The 18,653-nt window shown below is 38.4% G+C and overlaps 1 protein-coding gene across 5 annotated transcripts in view; it reads right to left on the reverse strand.

Annotated features, from left to right (window-relative positions):
• Positions 1-18,325, reverse strand: part of NCAPD3 (non-SMC condensin II complex subunit D3) — a 114,141-nt gene extending 95,816 nt beyond the window's left edge. For 3 of the 5 annotated variants that reach the window (XM_007495166.3, XM_007495165.3, XM_056794651.1), the window contains exon 1: positions 17,762-18,086. In XM_007495166.3, the coding sequence (XP_007495228.2) occupies positions 17,762-17,825 (64 nt within the window). In that variant the 5' untranslated portion in view covers positions 17,826-18,086. Of the gene's footprint in view, positions 1-17,761; positions 18,087-18,168 lie in introns of those variants that run through there. The other 2 variants (XM_016421837.2, XM_007495167.3) reach the window with 2 other exon arrangements.
• Positions 18,326-18,653: the final 328 nt, after the last annotated feature.

The following is an 18,653-nucleotide window of genomic DNA, read 5'->3' on the forward strand; positions in this document are numbered from 1 at the left end:
CAGATTTGAATACAGGTATTCCCAATTCCAGGCCTGGCACTCTATTCACTGCGCTACTTAGCCGTCCCTCTATTTCACTCTTGTATTTCTCTTCTACCATCTCTGCTCCCCTAGAACTAGTAATTTGTTTCTGTTCAGTTGTGTCCCCATTTGGGGTCTTCTTGGCAAAGATACTAGATTGGTTTGCCATTTCTTTCTCTGAACAAACAGGGCAAAGTGCCTTGAGAGCAGTCACATAGTTATTAAGTGTCTGGGAAGAAATTTGAACTCAGATCTTCCTGACTCCAGGCCAATACTCTATCCACTGGGCCACCTGGCTGCTAACCTGGCATTTATGAGCTTAATAAACATTTACTGAACCATGTCACCAAATCGCCTCTATTAAATTAAGAAAAACAAGAAACATATAAAACTCAGCCAGGTATAAAGCACAATGAAGTAAAGAGTTATGGTTCACTAAAAACATCGATATTTAAGAAAGATAAATATGATGTCTATTTGCATGTTGGTAGAGGAGAGTTTAGATACCAGAAGACCAGTGAGGTTACCTTGTTACCAAGATATGAAAGTAACTTCCTCTCTTCTTCAGTTGCTTGGTCTCTGCATATTAATTTTTAAAAATACATTATCACACTATTATCCTACTAAAAAAACATACTAAGCTAAAAAGTGATGTGGTATAGTGAAAAGTGTACAAGAATAGATCTGTCAATAACACTTACATTAGCTGTATATTTTGAAGAGTTGTCTTATCTATAAAATGCCATAAGTAATACCTTGTTACCTTTCTCGTAGGGCTATGCTGAAAGTTTAAGAGGGAGTAATATAAAGCTCAAAAAATACAATTGTTTTTTCCTATATTGTTTTCCCAATAAGGCTATAAAATCTTCTAGGGTATGATAAATGATAAAAACTAAAATCATTCTAGGAGAAGCTCTAGAAGAAAAAATAATGAACTAATTTAAGCAACTAAACAATCTAACCAAATGCAGGAAAATATTTGTCAAATAGAAAATACTTTTGGAAACAAAATATATGTATTTTATTTTACAAAATAGCAAACTATTCACCAAAAATCAATGTCTAAATTTTTTTAAAGGTTCAGAAAAATATTTCAAAAATTTTTCAATATTAAATGTCTCAGGACAAAACTAGATAATTAACATATTTATTAGCAGCACCCACTTTCCAATGGATAAACAGCCAAAAGATAAGAACTAAATTTTTGAAAACTTAAACATTCAGTGCTTTATATACAATTATATCACACAGCTATTGTATGTAAAACATTTTAGAGATTTGGAGAAATATGAAAAATACTTATGAAGTGTTTATGTATTATAAGAATAAAAAGCATATAAAGTATGGTGAAGATTCATTGTTGATCTTATACTCTTAAGGATAGCATTTATTTAGCAATTAGGAATTAATAATGGGATAAATCTGTAGACATAAATAAAACATGCAAAATTGTTACATGAAAACTGCTTGTAGAGATCCAAAATGAAGAGCTACATGAGCCTTATCAAAGGCAACAACTTACTTAGGCTTTAAAGGATGTTAAGAGTGTAAAGGATATGAGTAATAATAATCACTTCAAAAATTATTCAAACTGTTTAATGATCAAAGAAATGCTAATGAAAACAACTTTGCAATACTGTTTTATGTCCATCAAATTGTCAAAAACAATAAATGGGCAGTTAGGTGGTTCAATGGTGAGAGAGCCAGGCCTGGAGATGGGAGGTTTGGGGTTCAAATGTGACCTCAGATACTTCCTAACTGTGTAACTCAGGACAAATCACCGAATACCAACTACACCCCCAACCTAAGAGGGTGAAGCTATGGCATGATGGCACACAGAAACCTCTCTGCAGGCATGTTAGTCTAGCTAGGAGCCTGGCCCCAACCCAGAATGCAGGGGGTGGGTGTGAAAGGAAATTCTTGGTTCTCTTTGTCTATTCTGAATTTATGCTTGTGAAATGGGAATCCTTTGTTCTCTTTGCTTACTTGGAGTTAACACTTTGGAATAACAATAACTTAAGTGCCTGAAGACAGGATTAACTCTCCTTTGTCTACTTTTGAATTAATCACCAAAAAAAAAAATACTCCCATACTTAACCCTAAAGTAAGGGAGGTCCATAAACTCTTACTCCTAGGAGGAGAGTTAACACCTTTAGAGGTAAGAAGCCAGCAAAATACTTGGAAGAGCTCCACCCTTTTTTATAACTCAAACAGCCAGAAACTTTTGAATTCTTTTAAGAGTTCACACACTCAAAAACATGTGAATCCAAAGGTGAGAACTCAGAGGTGTAACAATTTTGGAAAATGTGATTGGCCTCTGTGAAGATGGGTGGGGATAGGAAACCACCATAAATGCCACAAAATCCTTCAGCTGGGAGGCTGGTGAAGTTAAGTCTCACGAAGAATGTCTCCTGGAGATAATCTTGGAAGGAACCTTATTGGACATTGCAGCATGGATCCTGACATCAACTTAAGACTCTGACTCCTGGACTACTTGGTTGGGTGAGTGAAAAGGCTAACTCCTTTCCTAGTTTCCTAAGAGACTAGGTTCCATCTTGGAGGAGGCCATGTGATTACTCACTACCAGCTCTCCTGGTTGAGGACTAGTATAGGTATTTTCTCTAGCCTCTTTCACATTTCTCTACTTTATTGTTTCCTCTCTATTTTGGTAGATAAACTGTACCCAACCATTAAATTTAACTAAATTTAAAATTTAATTGGACATTCTAGACTCCCTCCACCATCCCAGGGGCTGAGCAAGGCCACCCTCAGCAGTCCCAGGGGCTAATTGTGGCAGGCCCTCTAACTGGCTTCCACCAATGCTGTGGACCAAAGTAGGCAACCCCTGCTCCCCCAGAACAGCCCCCAAATGCAGGGATGAGTGAGGTACTGCACAGTCAGGGGGTGGGGCACACAGTTGTGGGTTAGGCATTGCACACCACAATGGGAATGGGCACAGGCATGCAGTCTGGGGAGAGCCTAGCATGGTATCCCCAAAAGGTCTGCCCTAGACCTTAGTGCTCTTCTGCCTTGCAGATACTTTGTATAGATTCTAAGACAGAAAGTAAGGTTTAATAAAGGACGAAAACAAAAAAAACAGTTAATGACAAAATTTGGTGTTGCTAAGAAAACATTACATGATTGACAGAACTTGAAGGATACAGTCTTTTTTTAGAGAGCAACTTAGCAAGACACCATAAGAATTATAAAAGTGAATATAACCTTTGACCAAATGATCTCACAACTAAGACTAAACTCACAACTAGATCTCATAACTAGGACACAACAAAATGTGCTATTACTCAAATCTCAAGTGGGTTTATGATTTCATTGATTCAAAAGTTCTCTCCAATAATGCAGATCACAACGCAATAATGCCTTTCCATTCTTCTTTTCCAATTCTCATTCTTATTCTTTAAAAAATTCACCACAAAATACAATTAAAAGGGAGGGGGGACCTAACTTTACAAAAATATTCACAATTGCTTTATTTTAAATAGTTAAAACCAGAAAACAACCAATCTATGGGTATCCAAGAACTGGCAAATGGCAGAACACACACTAATAGAACTCTGTAATTAACTGCTACGGCCTTTAAAAAATGCCACATATGAGGAATACGAGGAAATATATAAAGATATATATGAAGTTACACAAACCAATGAAAACAAAGAACAGAATATTTTTAAAAACCCACTGTACAAATTAACCATGAATATGATTATTAGAAGCAGCAATAATAAGGGGTAGAGCTAAGATAGCCACAGAGTAGCAAGAACTGTGGAACTCGCCTCACAACCATTCAATACAAATCAACTCAAAAAGATAAAGATCAAAAATCAGACAAGTGAAGGGGCTCTGCCATGGGGTACAGCCTTAAAGATAGGCAGTGTTTGGGCATTTGCACACTCTAAGGGGATAAAATTACACCGACCAAAGTGCAAGCTCCCTACCTCCACCTATTGCATCACAGTCAGAGCAAGAGATGGGCAAACTCTAAATTCTTGGGAGTGGGGAGGTTGGCTGAAATCACCACAGATTTACTCTTAAGGGAAGTGAAAGGCCTTGGCAGCAAGATTTGGGACCCAAAGATGAAGAGCGCAGAGCCTGGGCATGGAGATAGGGCAAAACTGGGCTGCCCACAACATGTCACAGAGACTGGAAAAATACCATCAGGGCAAAACACTTTAAAGCTCTCTACACAAAGATCAGCCCACCTTCCTCACTCAGACATCTGGCTGGGAAGGGAAGATAATACAGAGACAAAAAACAAAGATGGCAATGACCACCAACACACAGGAACCACAATTCACAAGTACCAAAAGAAATAAGATGCAGCAGAAAAAGCCACTGACCTTGGATAATTTCTATGGAGAAAAATAACAACAGCAGAGTGACAAACAAACAAATACATCCAAACATTTTTTAAAAAAAAAGGAAATTGGTCATAAGCTCTTGAGGAACTCAAAATGGAGTTCAAGAACCAAGGAAAAAAAGATAGAAAAAAAGTGAGAAGAAAAGTGGCAAAAAGAAATGAAAGTAATTTTAAAAAAAGTACAAAACACAAAATTTCCTACTTCAAAAAAGAGGCACAGAAATCAAATGAAGTAATAAGGAAATTGGACATCAGAACTGACCTGCTGGAAGCCATGAAAAGCAGGATAGACCAAACTAACAAGGAAAATCAAAAGATCATGGCTGAAAAAGCAGTCTTTAAAGATTAGAATGGTACAAGTAGAAGCTAATGATCTCACAAGACAGCAAGAATTAATAAAGCAAAGTCAAAAGAATGGCAAAATTCAAGGAAACATAAAATATCTCATTGAAAAAACAACTGACCTAGAGATTTAAGAGAGACAATTTGAGAATCATTGGTCTGACCTGTGAAGATGGGACTAAATCTCTCCTGCCCATCTTTAGATTTAATCACCAGAAGTATACACTCCACTTATACTTGAGTCTGGGACCCACCTGTGCAGAAGTGGGTGATGAATCAGAAACCACTGATTTCCCCCTGGGCAGTCTTAAGCAAACTTTAGTTTATAATTTGTCCACTTAAAAAGTAGAGGAAGGCACAGGAATTAACACAAATAAATGTCTTTATTTATTTTATTTTTGGTTATACCTGAAAGTAACATTTATAAAATTTAAATTAATTTATTTAGTCCATTTATAACACTATTCCTTGGTTACAAGAATCACATTATTTCCCTCCCTTCCCTATCCCCACCCTTCCTGTAGCTGACATGCAATTTCACTGGGTATTACATGTGTCCTTGATCATTTCCATGTTGTTGGTGTTTGCATTAGAATGTTCATTTAGAGTCAACATATCCAAACACATCCCCTCAACCCATGTATTCAGTTGTTTTTCTTTCTTTTTTTTCCTTTTAGACATTATTTTATTTGGTTGTTTTCAAACATTATTCCTTGGAAACAAAGATCATTTTATTTTCCTCCCCCCCCCCACCCCTCCCATAGCCGACAAGCACGATTCCACTGGGTATCACATGTGTCCTTGATTCGAACCCATGTCCATGTTGTTGGTGTTTGCATTAGGATGTTCATTTAGAGTCGACATCTCCAACCACATCCCCTCAACCCATGTATTCAAGAGTTGTTTTACTTCTGTGTTTTTACTCCCACAGTTTTTCCTCTGAATGTGGATAGTGGTTTAGATCCCTCCAAGCTATTTAGGATCACTGAATTGCCACTAATGGAGACGTCCATTACATTCAATTGTACCACAGTGTATTGGTCTCTGTGTATAATATTCTCCTGATTCTGCTCCTTTCACTCTGCATCAATTCCTGGAGGTCATTCCAGTTCCCATGGAATTCCTCCACTTTATTATTCTTTTGAGCACAATAGTATTCCATCACCAACATATACCACAATTTGCTCAGCCATTCCCCAATTGAAGGGCATCCCCTCATTTTCCAACCCAGCAGTGCTATGGCTGGATCAAAAAGCAGACAGTCTTTTATCGCCCTTTGGGCATAGTTCCAAATTGCCCTCCAGAATGGTTGGATTAATTCACAACTCCACCAGCAATGCATTAATGTCCCATCTTTGCCACATCTCCTCCAGCATTCATTACTTTCCTTTGCTGTCATGTTAGCCAATCTGCTAGGTGTGAGGTGATACCTCAGAGATGTTTTGATTTGTATCTCTCTGATTATAAGAGATTTAGAACACTTTTTCATGTGCTTATTAATAGTTTTGATTTCTTTAACTGAAAATTGCCTGCTCATGTCCCTTGCCCATTTATGAAAAGGTAAACAAGCAAGAGGGGGAAAAAAATTTAAAGGGCTTCAGAAAGGTCAAATTATTTATAGTCCTATATGGAAAAATGATATTTGTAACTCTCAAAAATTATTTTCACTATCATACTAGATAGAAGAAATATTCCTAGGCAGAGGGTACCAAGTGGTTTAGGATGATATATGAAAAAAGGTGGGGGGAATAGAAGAGAGCACCAAGAGAAACTTGAAGAAAGAAGAAAAATAGGATAAATTATACCACATAAAGAGGTGCCCGGGGGGGGGGGAGGAGGGGGAGACAAATACTATTATAAGAAGGAGAGGAAGAGAGTGGTAATAGGTAATACTTAAACCTTACAAAACCTTACAGCAGAATAAGTTCTGAGAGGGAAAAGCAGACAGATCTACTGGGGTATAGAATTCCTTTTTTTTTTTTTAAACCCTTACCTTCTGTCTTGGAGTCAATACTGTGTATTGGCTCCAAGGCAGAAGAGTGGTAAGGACTAGGCAATGGGGGTAAAGTGACTTGCCCAGGGTCACACAGCTGGGATGTGTCTAAGGCTAGATTTGAACCTAGGACCTCCCATCTTTAGGCCTAGCTCTCAGTCTACTGAGCTACCCAGCTGCCCCCCGGGGTATAGAATTCTATCTTTCCCTACAGGGAAGTTGACAAGGAAAAACTAAAGTGAGGAGTGGGGCAGGGAGTATGAAAAGGGAGGGAAAGGGATGGGGTGGGGGGAGGAGAGACATTTAATAGACATTAAAGAAAAATAAGAGGGGAATAAGAAGGGAGGGGATGGAAAGGGAAGTAAAACAAGGTTGGGGAATAGGGAGAAAGATTAAAAGCAAAACACTGGTGTAGAAGGAAATAGTGAAAGAAGAAAGGGCAGCACTAGGGAAGGAAATGATGGGGAATACACAGATAGTAATCATAACTCTGAATGTGAATGAGATGAACTGTATTCGAGGGGTTGTTTAGTTGTAACTGAGGGGTTCAGTCTTTCAGTATTGAGAGGGGGAATGAGAGAACCTCCCTTCTCAAAGCAAGGTTCAGGGGAGACAGCTGATATTTAAGTTTGGCTCAGAGAGAGGAGAGGGGGTTTGAAGATTTCCCCCCTTCTTAGCTAAGGCTGCTCTCCCATATTCTTCTGTCCCTCTTATCCCCCCTCCACTATTCAAGACCAAAGGGTCTCCCCTTGATTTGTTCACTCACACTTGATTCACAGCTTGGGGAAAAGGTAACTATTTTAATGTCAACTCAATCAGGATAATACAAAGGAATAACTAACAGCGAAAGAATGGGAGAGGAAAGTGGGGAAAAGGGCATCCTTGTCTCTAAACCCTTTCCCCTCCCTCCTTAAGTTTGAGGGGAACTCAGGCTTTGGCAGCCTGAGCCCCCTGAGAGAAAGTCAGGTTGATTCACCCTGGGTTTGGCCCCCTGGCCACATTTCAGACTCAGGTCAACAGGAGCTGAAGTAAAGTCAGACAGAGATTTAAAATGTCTTTCTCAGGTTCACTCTTCAATAGTCTTTTCAATTGGGAAATGCTGGGGGAAAAGATTTCCAGTCAGACAGGAAAAAGTGAGCAACTCTCAGAAGAAAGTCTTTTTCAACCTTTTCTTTTCGGCTTCTCCCAACTGAGAGAGCTCCTCCAGCCAGAATCTTCTCCTCCTCATAATTCCAATCCCTTGGGGCCCCTCCCCTGTCAAGGTGATCAGTTTCACACACTCTTCAGCCTGGCACTTTTTCTTTAGTGCCAGCCTCTGTCACAGAACTCACCCATAAGACAGAAGCAAATAGCAGAGTGGATTAGAAACCAAAATCCTATCATATGTTGTCTACAAGAAACACACATGAAGCAGACAGACACACACAAGGTAAAGGTAAGAGGCTGGAGCAAAATGTATTGGGCACCAACTGAGAAAAAGAAGGCAGGAGTCACAATCATGATATCTGACAAAGCCAAAGTAAAAATATATCTGATCAAAAGAGTTAGGGAAGGTAATTACACTCTGATAAAAGGAAGTATAGACAATGAAGAAACAGCATTACTCAACATGTAAGCAACAAATGGTAAAGCATCTGATTTTTAAAGGCGAAACTCTTGGAGCTAAAGGAGGAAATAGATAGTAAAACTATACTAGTGGGAGACCAAAACCTTTCTCTATCAGATTTAGATAAATCAAACCAAAACATAAATAAGAGGTAAGAGATGTGAATGAAATCTGAGAAAAAATAGAATTAATAAATATGTGGTGAAAAATAAATGAGAACAAAAAGAAATATACCTTTTCAGTAGCACATGGTACATATACAAAGATTGACCATGTGCCAGGGCATAAAAACATTGCAAACAAATGCAAAAAAAAGCAGAAATAATAAGTGCAACCTTTTCCCACCATAATGTGATAAAAATTATAAGTAAGACTACACAGAGAGGAAAATAAAAAATTAATTGGAAATTAAATAATATGATTCTCCAAAATTGGTTGGTTAAAGAACAAGTCACAGAAGCAATTAATTTCATTGAAGAGAATGAAACTGAGGAGAAATCATCAAAATCATGGGATGTAGCCAAAGCAGTACTCAGGGGAAAATTTTTAACCCTGAGTAGATATATCAACAAATCAGAGAGGTCAATGAATTGGGCATGCAAATTAAAAAAAAAAAAACTAGAAAGAGAACAAATTTAAAACCCACAAATAAAAATTAAATTGGAAATCCTAAAAATCAAAGGAGAAATAAATAAAATTGAAATTAAAAGAACTATGGAATTAATAAATAAGATGAGGAGCTAGTACTTTGAAAAAGCAAAATAGACAAAGTACTAATTAATCTAATAAAAAAAAGAAAGAAGAAAATCAAATTAACAGTAACATAAATGAAAAGGCAGGAAATTAAGGTAATTATTGTAAAAAGGAATTTTTAAATTTCTTTAACAGGGGACCTGGAGGTCCTCTTACCATAGAGATGTGTAGGGATTTAACCAGCCCACAGTGACAGGAAATAGGAACGAGGGAGCCCTCTGCTGAGCAAGCATCAGTTGGAGGCTGTCAGTTGCTGACAGTTGGTCAGAGAGTTGCTGACAATTAGGGCTAGGAGTTGCAAGGAAGTTGGCTGCTGGGAGTGTGGGTTGGCGTTTAGTTGCTGGAATATAAAGGCCGGGCCTGAGCTTACTGAGAGGGCTTTTGACTTTAGCCTTTAAGGGGCTTTTTGCCTCTGGGATCTCTAGAGAGCAGGAGGTCTGTCACATAACCAAGGATCTGCAGTTAGTTGGCTAATGACAGTTGGGCAGCTATAAAAAACTGATTGAAGGAGTGATTGAGTGGTGGCTATCCATTATTTTAGGGAGTTAGGTAATTAGTGAATAATTTATAGATAGTGTAGGTTAGATAGGCCTGGTGTTTGCCAGGCAAGAAGAAGCTGTCCTCAGAAGACAGATAAGTGTTGGGAATTTTGGGTATATTTCTAGGATATAAGATTAGTAACCTCTCTTTCCTCTTTTATATCTTTCCCTCCTTTACTATCTCTATTTTAATTAAACTAAATTGCTAATTGTTAAAAGCTGCTACAAGTTTTCTTTTTTTCTAGTTTAAATGGATAACATTAATTTACAACTCTATTATATTCTCATTAAAACTTAAATTATTAAAAGCTGCTCTTATTTTGTCAAAACCCCTATCTTAACCCTTACATTATTAAGAACTATTTTGCCCAATTATATGCCAATGAATACAGCAATCTAAGTGAAATGTATGAATATTTATAAAAGTATAAACTGCCTACATTAACAGAAGAGGAAACAGAATACTTAGTCCCACTCAGAAAAAGAAATAAAACAAGCCATCAAAGAACACCCTAAAAAAAATCCCCAGAGCCAAATGAATTCACAAGTGAATTCTATCAAACATTTAAAGGAAAACTAATCCCAATACAATATAAAATATTTGACAAAATAAGCAAAGATGGAGTTTTACCAAATTCCTTTTATGACACAAATATGGTACTGATTCCAATGCTAGGCAGACCAAAAACACAGAAAGAAAACTATAGACCAATCTCCTTAATGAACATAGATGCAAAAATCTTAAATAGAATACTAGCAAAAAGACTCCAGCAAGTGATTACAGGATTATTCACTATGATCAGGTAGGATTTTACCAGGAATGCAAGGATGGTTTAATATAGGGAAAACCATCCACATAATTGACCATATCAACAACCAAACCAACAGAGATCACATGATTATCAAGAGATGCAGAAAAAGCCTTTGACAAAATACAAAACTCATTTCTATTGAAAACATTAGAAAATATAAAAATAGATGGGCCTTTCCTAAAAATAATAAACAGTATATATATGCATATATATATACTGTTTATATATATGCATATTTATGTATATATTTATGTACATACATACATACATATATACACACATATATATATATATGTATATATATATATATGTATCTTACCATCAGCAAGTATCATCTGTAATGGGGATAAGTTAGAAGCCATCCCAATTTAAGATCAGGAGTTAAGCCCATTATCACCTCTATTATTTAACATTGTACTAGAAACACTAGCAGTAGCAATTAGAAAAGAAAAAGAAATTCAAGGGATTAAGACAGGCAAAGAGACTAAACTCTTACTCTGTGCAGATGATATGATGGTCTACTTAAAGAATACTAGAGGATCAACTAAAAAGCTAGTGGAAATAATCAACAACTTTAGCAAAGCTGCAGGATACAAAATAAACCCACACAAATCATTAGCATTTCTATATACTTCCAACACAACTCAGCAGCAAGAGTTAGAAAGACAAATTCCATTTTAAAACACCCTAGACCAGCAGTTCTCAACCTGTGGGTCATGACCGTGGTGGGAGTCGAAGGACCAAAACACAGGGGTCGCCTAAAGCCATCAGAAAATACATATTTCCAATGACTTTAGCCTCTGAGAAATCCGGTAAGCGGTACTTTATAGCAAGATCTCAGAAAGGACAGGGACCCTGCTGCCCACACATTGTGCTAATATTAGTTACCTATCAGCAGCCCTCCCCCTCTGAAGGGCGATGGATTTACCCTGTTGCCCGGAGACAGAACTGAAACAGAGACCCAGAGGGAGCACCTGGGCGCTGGCTCTGGAAGGGTTAAGAAAGAGTCCTGGAGCAGATAACTCCTGGAGCAGATAACGGAGCCGAGTAATCCCAGCAAACTGAAGCCTCAGGTTGAGCTGGAGGGAGACAACAGGAAGAAGAAGGCAGCCTCTGCGGACCCCCTCCCCAGGCAGGACTTACCTCCTGCCCCAGCGCTCAGGCTGCCTCCTGCTGGATTAATATTTCTCAACATATAATTAAATATTGTTTTTGTGATTAATCACTATGTTTAATTTATGTTTGATTTGTAGCAATGAGAATATATAATGCATACCTGGTATTTACATTCCGAATCATAACTGTAGCAAAATTACAGTTTTGAAGTAGCCACCAAAATAATTTTTTGGTTTGGGGTCACCGCCACATGAGGAACTGTATTGCGGGGTCACGGTATTAGAAAGGTTGAGAACCACTGCCCTAGACAATGTAAAATATTTAGGAAACTACTTACCAAAAAAACACAGGAATTATATAAACACAACTACAAAATGCTTTCCACACAATTAAAACTAGATCTAATTAATTGGAAAAACATCAATTTCTCATGGATAAGATGAGCTAACATAATAGAAATGATAATCCTGCCCAAACTAATGTACTTATTCAGTGCCATACCTATCAAACTACCAAGAATTTCTTTACTGAATTAGAAAAAAATTATAACAAATTTCATTTGGAAGAACAAAAGATAAAAAATATCCAGGGAAATAATGAAAATAAAATGTGAAGGATGAGGACTTGTATAACCAGATTCTAAACTATACTATAAAGCAGTAGTCATCAAAACAATATGATATTGGCTAAGAGACAGAAGGGAGGATCAATGGAATAGAATTGGGGTAAACCTCTTCAGCAAGATAGTATACGATAAATCTAAAGATCCCAGCTTTGGGGACAAGAACCCACTGTTTGACAAAAACTGCTGGGAAAATTGGAAAATAGTATGGGAGAGATTAGATCTAAATCAACTTCTCACACCCTCTACCAAGATAAATTCAGAATGGGTAAACAAATTAAATATAAAGAAGGAACATAGAATAGTATACCTGTCAGATCTATGGGAAAGGAAAGAATTTAAGATCAAGCAAGAAATAGAGAATGTTACCAAATGTAAAATGAATAATATTAATTACATTAAATTAAAACGGTTTTGTTTAAATAAAACCAATACAATTAAAATTAGAAGGGAAGTAAACTGGGAAAAAATCTTTATAATAAAAACCTCTGACAAAGGTCTAATTTCTCAAATTCATAAGTAAATCAACTATACAAAAAATCAAGCCATTCCCCAATTGGTAAATGGGCAAGGGACATGAACAGGCAACTTTCGAATAAAGAAATCAAAACTATCAATAAGCAGATGAAAAAGTGTTCTAAATCTCTCATAATTAGAAAAATGAAAATCAAAACAACTCTGAGGTACCACCTCACACCTAGCAGATTGGCCAATATGTCAGCAAAGAAAAGTAATAAATGTTGGAGAGGATTTGGCAAAATTGGGACACTAATGCATTCCTGGTGGAGTTGTAAATTGATCCAACCATTCTAGAGGCAATTTGGAACTATGCTCAAAGGGTGATAAAAGACTGTCTGTCCTTTGATCCAGCCATAGCACTGCTGGGTTTATACCCCAAAGAGATAATAAGGAAAAAGACTTGTATAAAAATATTTATAGCCACAGTATTTGTGGTGGCAAAAACTTGGAAAATGAAGGGATGCCCTTCTATTGGGGAATAGCTGAACAAATTGTGGTATCTGTTGGTGATGAAATACTATTGTGCTTCAAGGAATGATGAACTGGAAGAATTCAATGTGAACTAGAATAACCTCCAGGAATTGATGCAGAGTGAAAGGAGCAGAACCAGGAGAACGTGATACACTGTGGCAAAATCAAACATCATGGATTTCTCTACTAGCAGCAATGCAATGTTCAAGGACAAATTGAGGGACTTATGAGAAAGAAAGCTATCCACATCCAGAGAAAGAACTGAGAGTAGAAATACAGAAGAAAAAAACAACTGCTTGATCACATGGTTCAATGGGGATATGATTGGGGATGTAGACTCAATGATCACTCTGGTGCAAATATTAATAATAAGGAAATAGATCTTGATCTACAATACATGTAAAACCCAGTGGAACTGGTCATTGGCTACAGGAGAGTGGATGGTGGAGGTGAGGGAAAGAACATGAATCATGTGACCATGGAAAAATATTCTAAATTAATTAACAGTTAATTTTAAAAAAAGAAGCAGTAGGAAGGGAAAGACTTTAAAACCAAGCAAGACTTAGAAAGAGTTACAAAACGCAAAATAAATAATCTGGAATACATCAAATTAAAAAGTTTTTGTACAAACAAAACCAATTTAACTAAAATCAGAAGGGAAGCAACAAATTGGGGAACAATCTTCATAAAAACCTCTGACAAAGGTTTAATTACTCAAATTTACAAAGAGATAAATCAATTGTACAAAAAACCAAGCCATTCTCCAACTGATAAATGGGCAAGGGAGATGAACAGGCAGTTCTCAGCCAAAGAAATCAAAACTATTAATAAGCACATGAAAAAGTGCTCTACATCTCTTATAATCAGAGAGATGCAAATCAAAACAACTCTGAGGTATCACCTCACACCTAGCAGATTGGCTAACATGACAGCAACAGAAAGTAATGAATGCTGGAAGGGATGTGGCAAAGTTGGGACATTAATTCATTGCTGGTAGAGTTGTGAATTGATCCAAACATTCTGGAGGGCAATTTGGAACTAAGCCCAAAGGGTGCTAAAAGACTGTCTACCCTTTGATCCAGCCACAGCATTGCTGGGTTTGTACCTCAAAGAGATAATAAGGAAAAAGACTTATACAAGACTATTCATAGCTGCACTCTTTTTGGTGGCCAAAAATTGGAAAACGAGGGGATGCCCATCAATTGGGGAATGGCTGAACAAATTGTGGTATATGTTGGTGATGGAATACTATTGTGCTAAAAGGAATAATAAAGTGGAGGAATTCCATGGAGACTGGAACAACCTCCAAGAAGTGATGCAGAGCGAAAGGAGCAGAACCAGGAAATCATTATACACAGAGACTGATACACTGTGGTTCAATCGAACGTAATGGACTTCTCCATTAGTGTCAATGCAATTTCCCTGAAGAATCTGCAGGGATCTAAAAAACACTATCCACAAGCAGAGGATAAACTGTGGGAATAAAAACAATGAGGAAAAGCAACTGCCTGACTACAGGGGTGGAGGTGATAGGACTGAGGAGAGACTCTAAATGAACACTCTAATGCAAATACCAACAACATGGAAATGGGTTAGAAACAGGAACACATGTGATAACCAGTGGAATCGTGCGTTGGCTATGGGAGAGGGAAAGGGGTGGGAGGGGGTGGGGGGAGAAAAAGAAAATGATCTTTGTTTCCAGTGAATAATGTTTGGAAATGACCAAATAAAATAATGTTTTAAAAAAAAAGCAGTAACAACAAACCTTTAGAAGGCCCAGGAAACAGATCAGGAAAATGATTCTGACCATTTGCAAATGAGCCACCATCAATATAACTAACTGTATTCTGTTTCTACATCCATTGCAAATAATGGAGACATAAGGAATCTTGCAAAATACTCAAATTATACCTTCCACTTTAAGTCAACATCAGCCTTCATACTTGGTGACTTCAAGGCATAAAGGACTAACAAATATATTGGAAAATAAGGATCAATAATAAGAAATTAAGCCAAACTACACATAAGCCCCACACCTATTTATCACATTTACTTTCTCCAAAAAGAACAAGGCCAGAACATGGCCAGCACTGAATAATAACATCACCCCCCAAAATTAAAGTGACTATAAACATTATGACAAGAACTGACCTAGTTATCAGTATGGGATTCATTACATAGGATCACAAGGACACAAATTTAGAACTGGAAGTTACCTCAGAGGACATTTACCAACTTCCTAATTTCAATGATGAGAAAACTGAAAACAAGAGATGTTAAGTGTCTTGTCCAAGGTCACACAGCTAGTGACATGGACCTCCTGGGGGTTCCAAGAACAAGACACTTCTTTGTAGTAGTAGGTCTATCTTCTGTACCACTAGCTACTTCTAATAACATGATTGGAAAGATAGGATGGGACCAGGTTGTACAGGGCTTTTTAAAAGCCAAACAAAGAATTCCCTAATTTGTTTCAATGTTGCATTTTTTACCATAACATTACCACCTCTCCCCAAAGGGCAACTAGTTATGATCTTTCTCCTATATTATCTTTTATCTATTCTGTACAGATTTGTATACAGTACTGGGTACTGGGAGGAAAGGGATGATAAAAGAGGGAAAAAACCCTTGCAGAATTTCCAGGCTAACCTAAGGAGATAACATACATATAAATAGGATATCCCCAAATCCTTAGTGCAGCTTTAAGCTACTCCTCTGCCACTCTTTCATTATGCCACATTGCCTCCCAATATGCTCCCAGAAACTTGAGTAAGACACTTCATAACCCAACAACTGGCATTTTCTCTGGCCGTCCCCATCTTGGGATGCTCTCCTTTTTCATCTCTATACCTACCAATTCCCTAAAGTCCCAGATAAAATCCATCTTTCCAACCCCTCTTAATTCTAATGTCCTTCCCTCTTTAGTTATTTCCTATTAATCCTATATAGTTTATCTGGGCACATTTGCTTATTGTTTCCCTGTTTGTCCTTCCTTTTAGAAGAAAAAAATGACATCATGGAATGATGTCTTGACTTGTGTATGAATTGAATTTAAGTGTGGCAGAGTTGCTCAATGTTGTCAGCCTCATTCTCTTTCAAAGTCACTGAAGTACAATGGCAAGATAAAAGTCAGAAAGATTGGTAATGGATGGCCTTTGATGACTGATCAAGTTCCAAGTGTTTCTGCAATCTTGCTGGCAGTTGGAATAAATTGTTCTCCTCCACCCATAACTGGGGGATGAGTTCGTGGCCCATATGTTACCCTCAACTTGGTTTAGTCTATATGCAGAGGAGGTTTACTGGGGTGTGACTACTGTGCTCATGAGAGCACTTAGCACAGTGCCTGGCATACAGTAGGCCCTTAATTAATGTTTATTGACTGGCTAGGAAGTTGTGGCAGGATCTGACTCCAGGTCTTCGAATTCCAAATCCAGTATGTCTTTCCCTATACTACCTGTCTCCTTCTGAGTAGAAATAGATGGTTAATTGCATTACAGATCAAAAACATAGTATTGATTAATTATGTTCAGTTTTGCCTCTTTTTTCTTTAAAAATATTATTTATTTTGCATAACTTTACATGCATAACTGATATAGAATGGCTTATCTTCTCAAGAAGGGGGTGTGATAGGAGAGTAAAGAATTTGGAACACATTTTTTAAAAAATTCTTATTTGAAAATTTTACATGTAATTGAGAAATAATTATTGAAATAAAAATATATTTAAAATAAACACATAAAAATACTATTGTTATATAAGATAGCTCTCAGGGAGAGGGAATGAGAAAGGATAATGGGAAAAGTTAGGGCAATGTAGAAGACATCAATAAAAACTTATTAAAAAAAAAGACCAGAATATAGCACACCCTCCCAGTTCATATTCAGAATCACTGAAAATAGTTCAGCCTAACAAACAACACAGGGGAAAAAAAAGTGAATGAGGAGTAACTACTGTTTTGACAGTAAAAAGTGCATAAACAAAAGGGCTGCAAATCAACCAGTCATTTCATTACTGTACAGAGGTCAGAAGAAGGCCATCACTACTTAGTAATTTAGTCTTTGAGAGTTGCCTGGAGCAGTGAAAAGTTAAATGATTTGCCTACTGACACACAGTTACTTGGAAGCATAATTTTCGTCCTGGTCTTCCTAACTCCAAACCCAGACTTCAAAGCCTCATAGTATGCTGCCTCTCTACAACAACATATTACCAAAAGATAAATAATGAGAAAGAAATGGCGTGAAAATGTCAAAGAAACGAGTGAATGATTGAGTAGATGGGCAGGTGTAAGTGAGAGACTGAAACTTCGGGTACTGTAATAATATCTTGATAACGCTAAGAAAGATTTGCAGGTCGGCTTGGACAGGGTGAAGGCATGGATGTATTGCGATTGGCTCCTGTGAAGGGAATGCCCAAAGAGGTGAGGTCCACAGAAGCTTCCAATCGCCCCTTCCATCATACGACCAGATAGGAGATGACAAGATAAAGAGGCCTGTCAGTGACTAGGAGGCAAGATGTCTGAGTTCCGTTCCTTTCTCCATTCACATTCCCGCCCAATCCCGGGAACTGCCCTCCCGTCTCTCTCACTGTTTCCTCACCTAGGCTGAGGTCGGAGGGGCACCAGCGCCCGAAGCAGTTCCCGAGGCTTGGTCGCAGCGCCATAGTCCCCTTAGGATGAGCAGTCTTCAGGTCCACTTTCAAAACTTGCTCAGCGCGCGCTCTGTCCCTTCCACATCAACCACTCACTGAGCAAAGGCCCTTTCTCGTTAACCAACCACAACCACCGAACCCCTCCCTATTGGCCAATCAGCAGCGGTTCCAGACGCCTCCACACAGAATGGCGGCAGCCGGAAGGCGACTCAGTACGGAAGTAATAGTTTGAGGTCAACAGATAATTCTCTACAAGGTTTTTTTTATTTGAGCGAGAGAACAATACCTTCAATGACAAGCCAAAATTTTCTCCCCCTTTCATTTAAACTGAGGATGAAAAAGTTCTCCTACATACCTTAAGAAAAAAAACAGAAATTGATCACCTTTGTCTCTTTCGGCTACGTTCTTGAGCGCATGCGCCAGGAGCCTCGCAACTAAAGGGTGTATGAAGATGTTTGTGGAGTGTGCAAAGCCTCCCAGGGGAGGGAATTAAAATGGAAGGTGAAATTCGGCGTCCCCCTTAAGCCCCCCCCCCCCCCCATTGAAGGTATTGTTCCGTTCGCTCTGGGTCTCTCGTGGCTAGGATGGTAATCCTAACGGAACTCGAGTAAGGGGCCCCCACGTCTCCTAAGAGAGTAGGAGCCCGACCTCGTTCCGCTACGTTTGCGCAGTGAGCTCAGGGAGGGGAAGATGAGGGCGGAGGGAGGGGCGGCGCGCATGCGCCCGGGGTCACGCGCGTATCCGGGGCTAGAGACTGGCTCCCCTCACCCAAGACCCCCGCCCCCCTCTGCCGCGTAGCCAGCGAAGCCGAGCGGTGCGTGCCCGGGGCGGAGGCTGGGG

The sequence above is a fragment of the Monodelphis domestica genome, chromosome 4, assembly GCF_027887165.1.
Source record: "Monodelphis domestica isolate mMonDom1 chromosome 4, mMonDom1.pri, whole genome shotgun sequence".
Lineage (NCBI taxonomy): Eukaryota > Metazoa > Chordata > Mammalia > Didelphimorphia > Didelphidae > Monodelphis > Monodelphis domestica.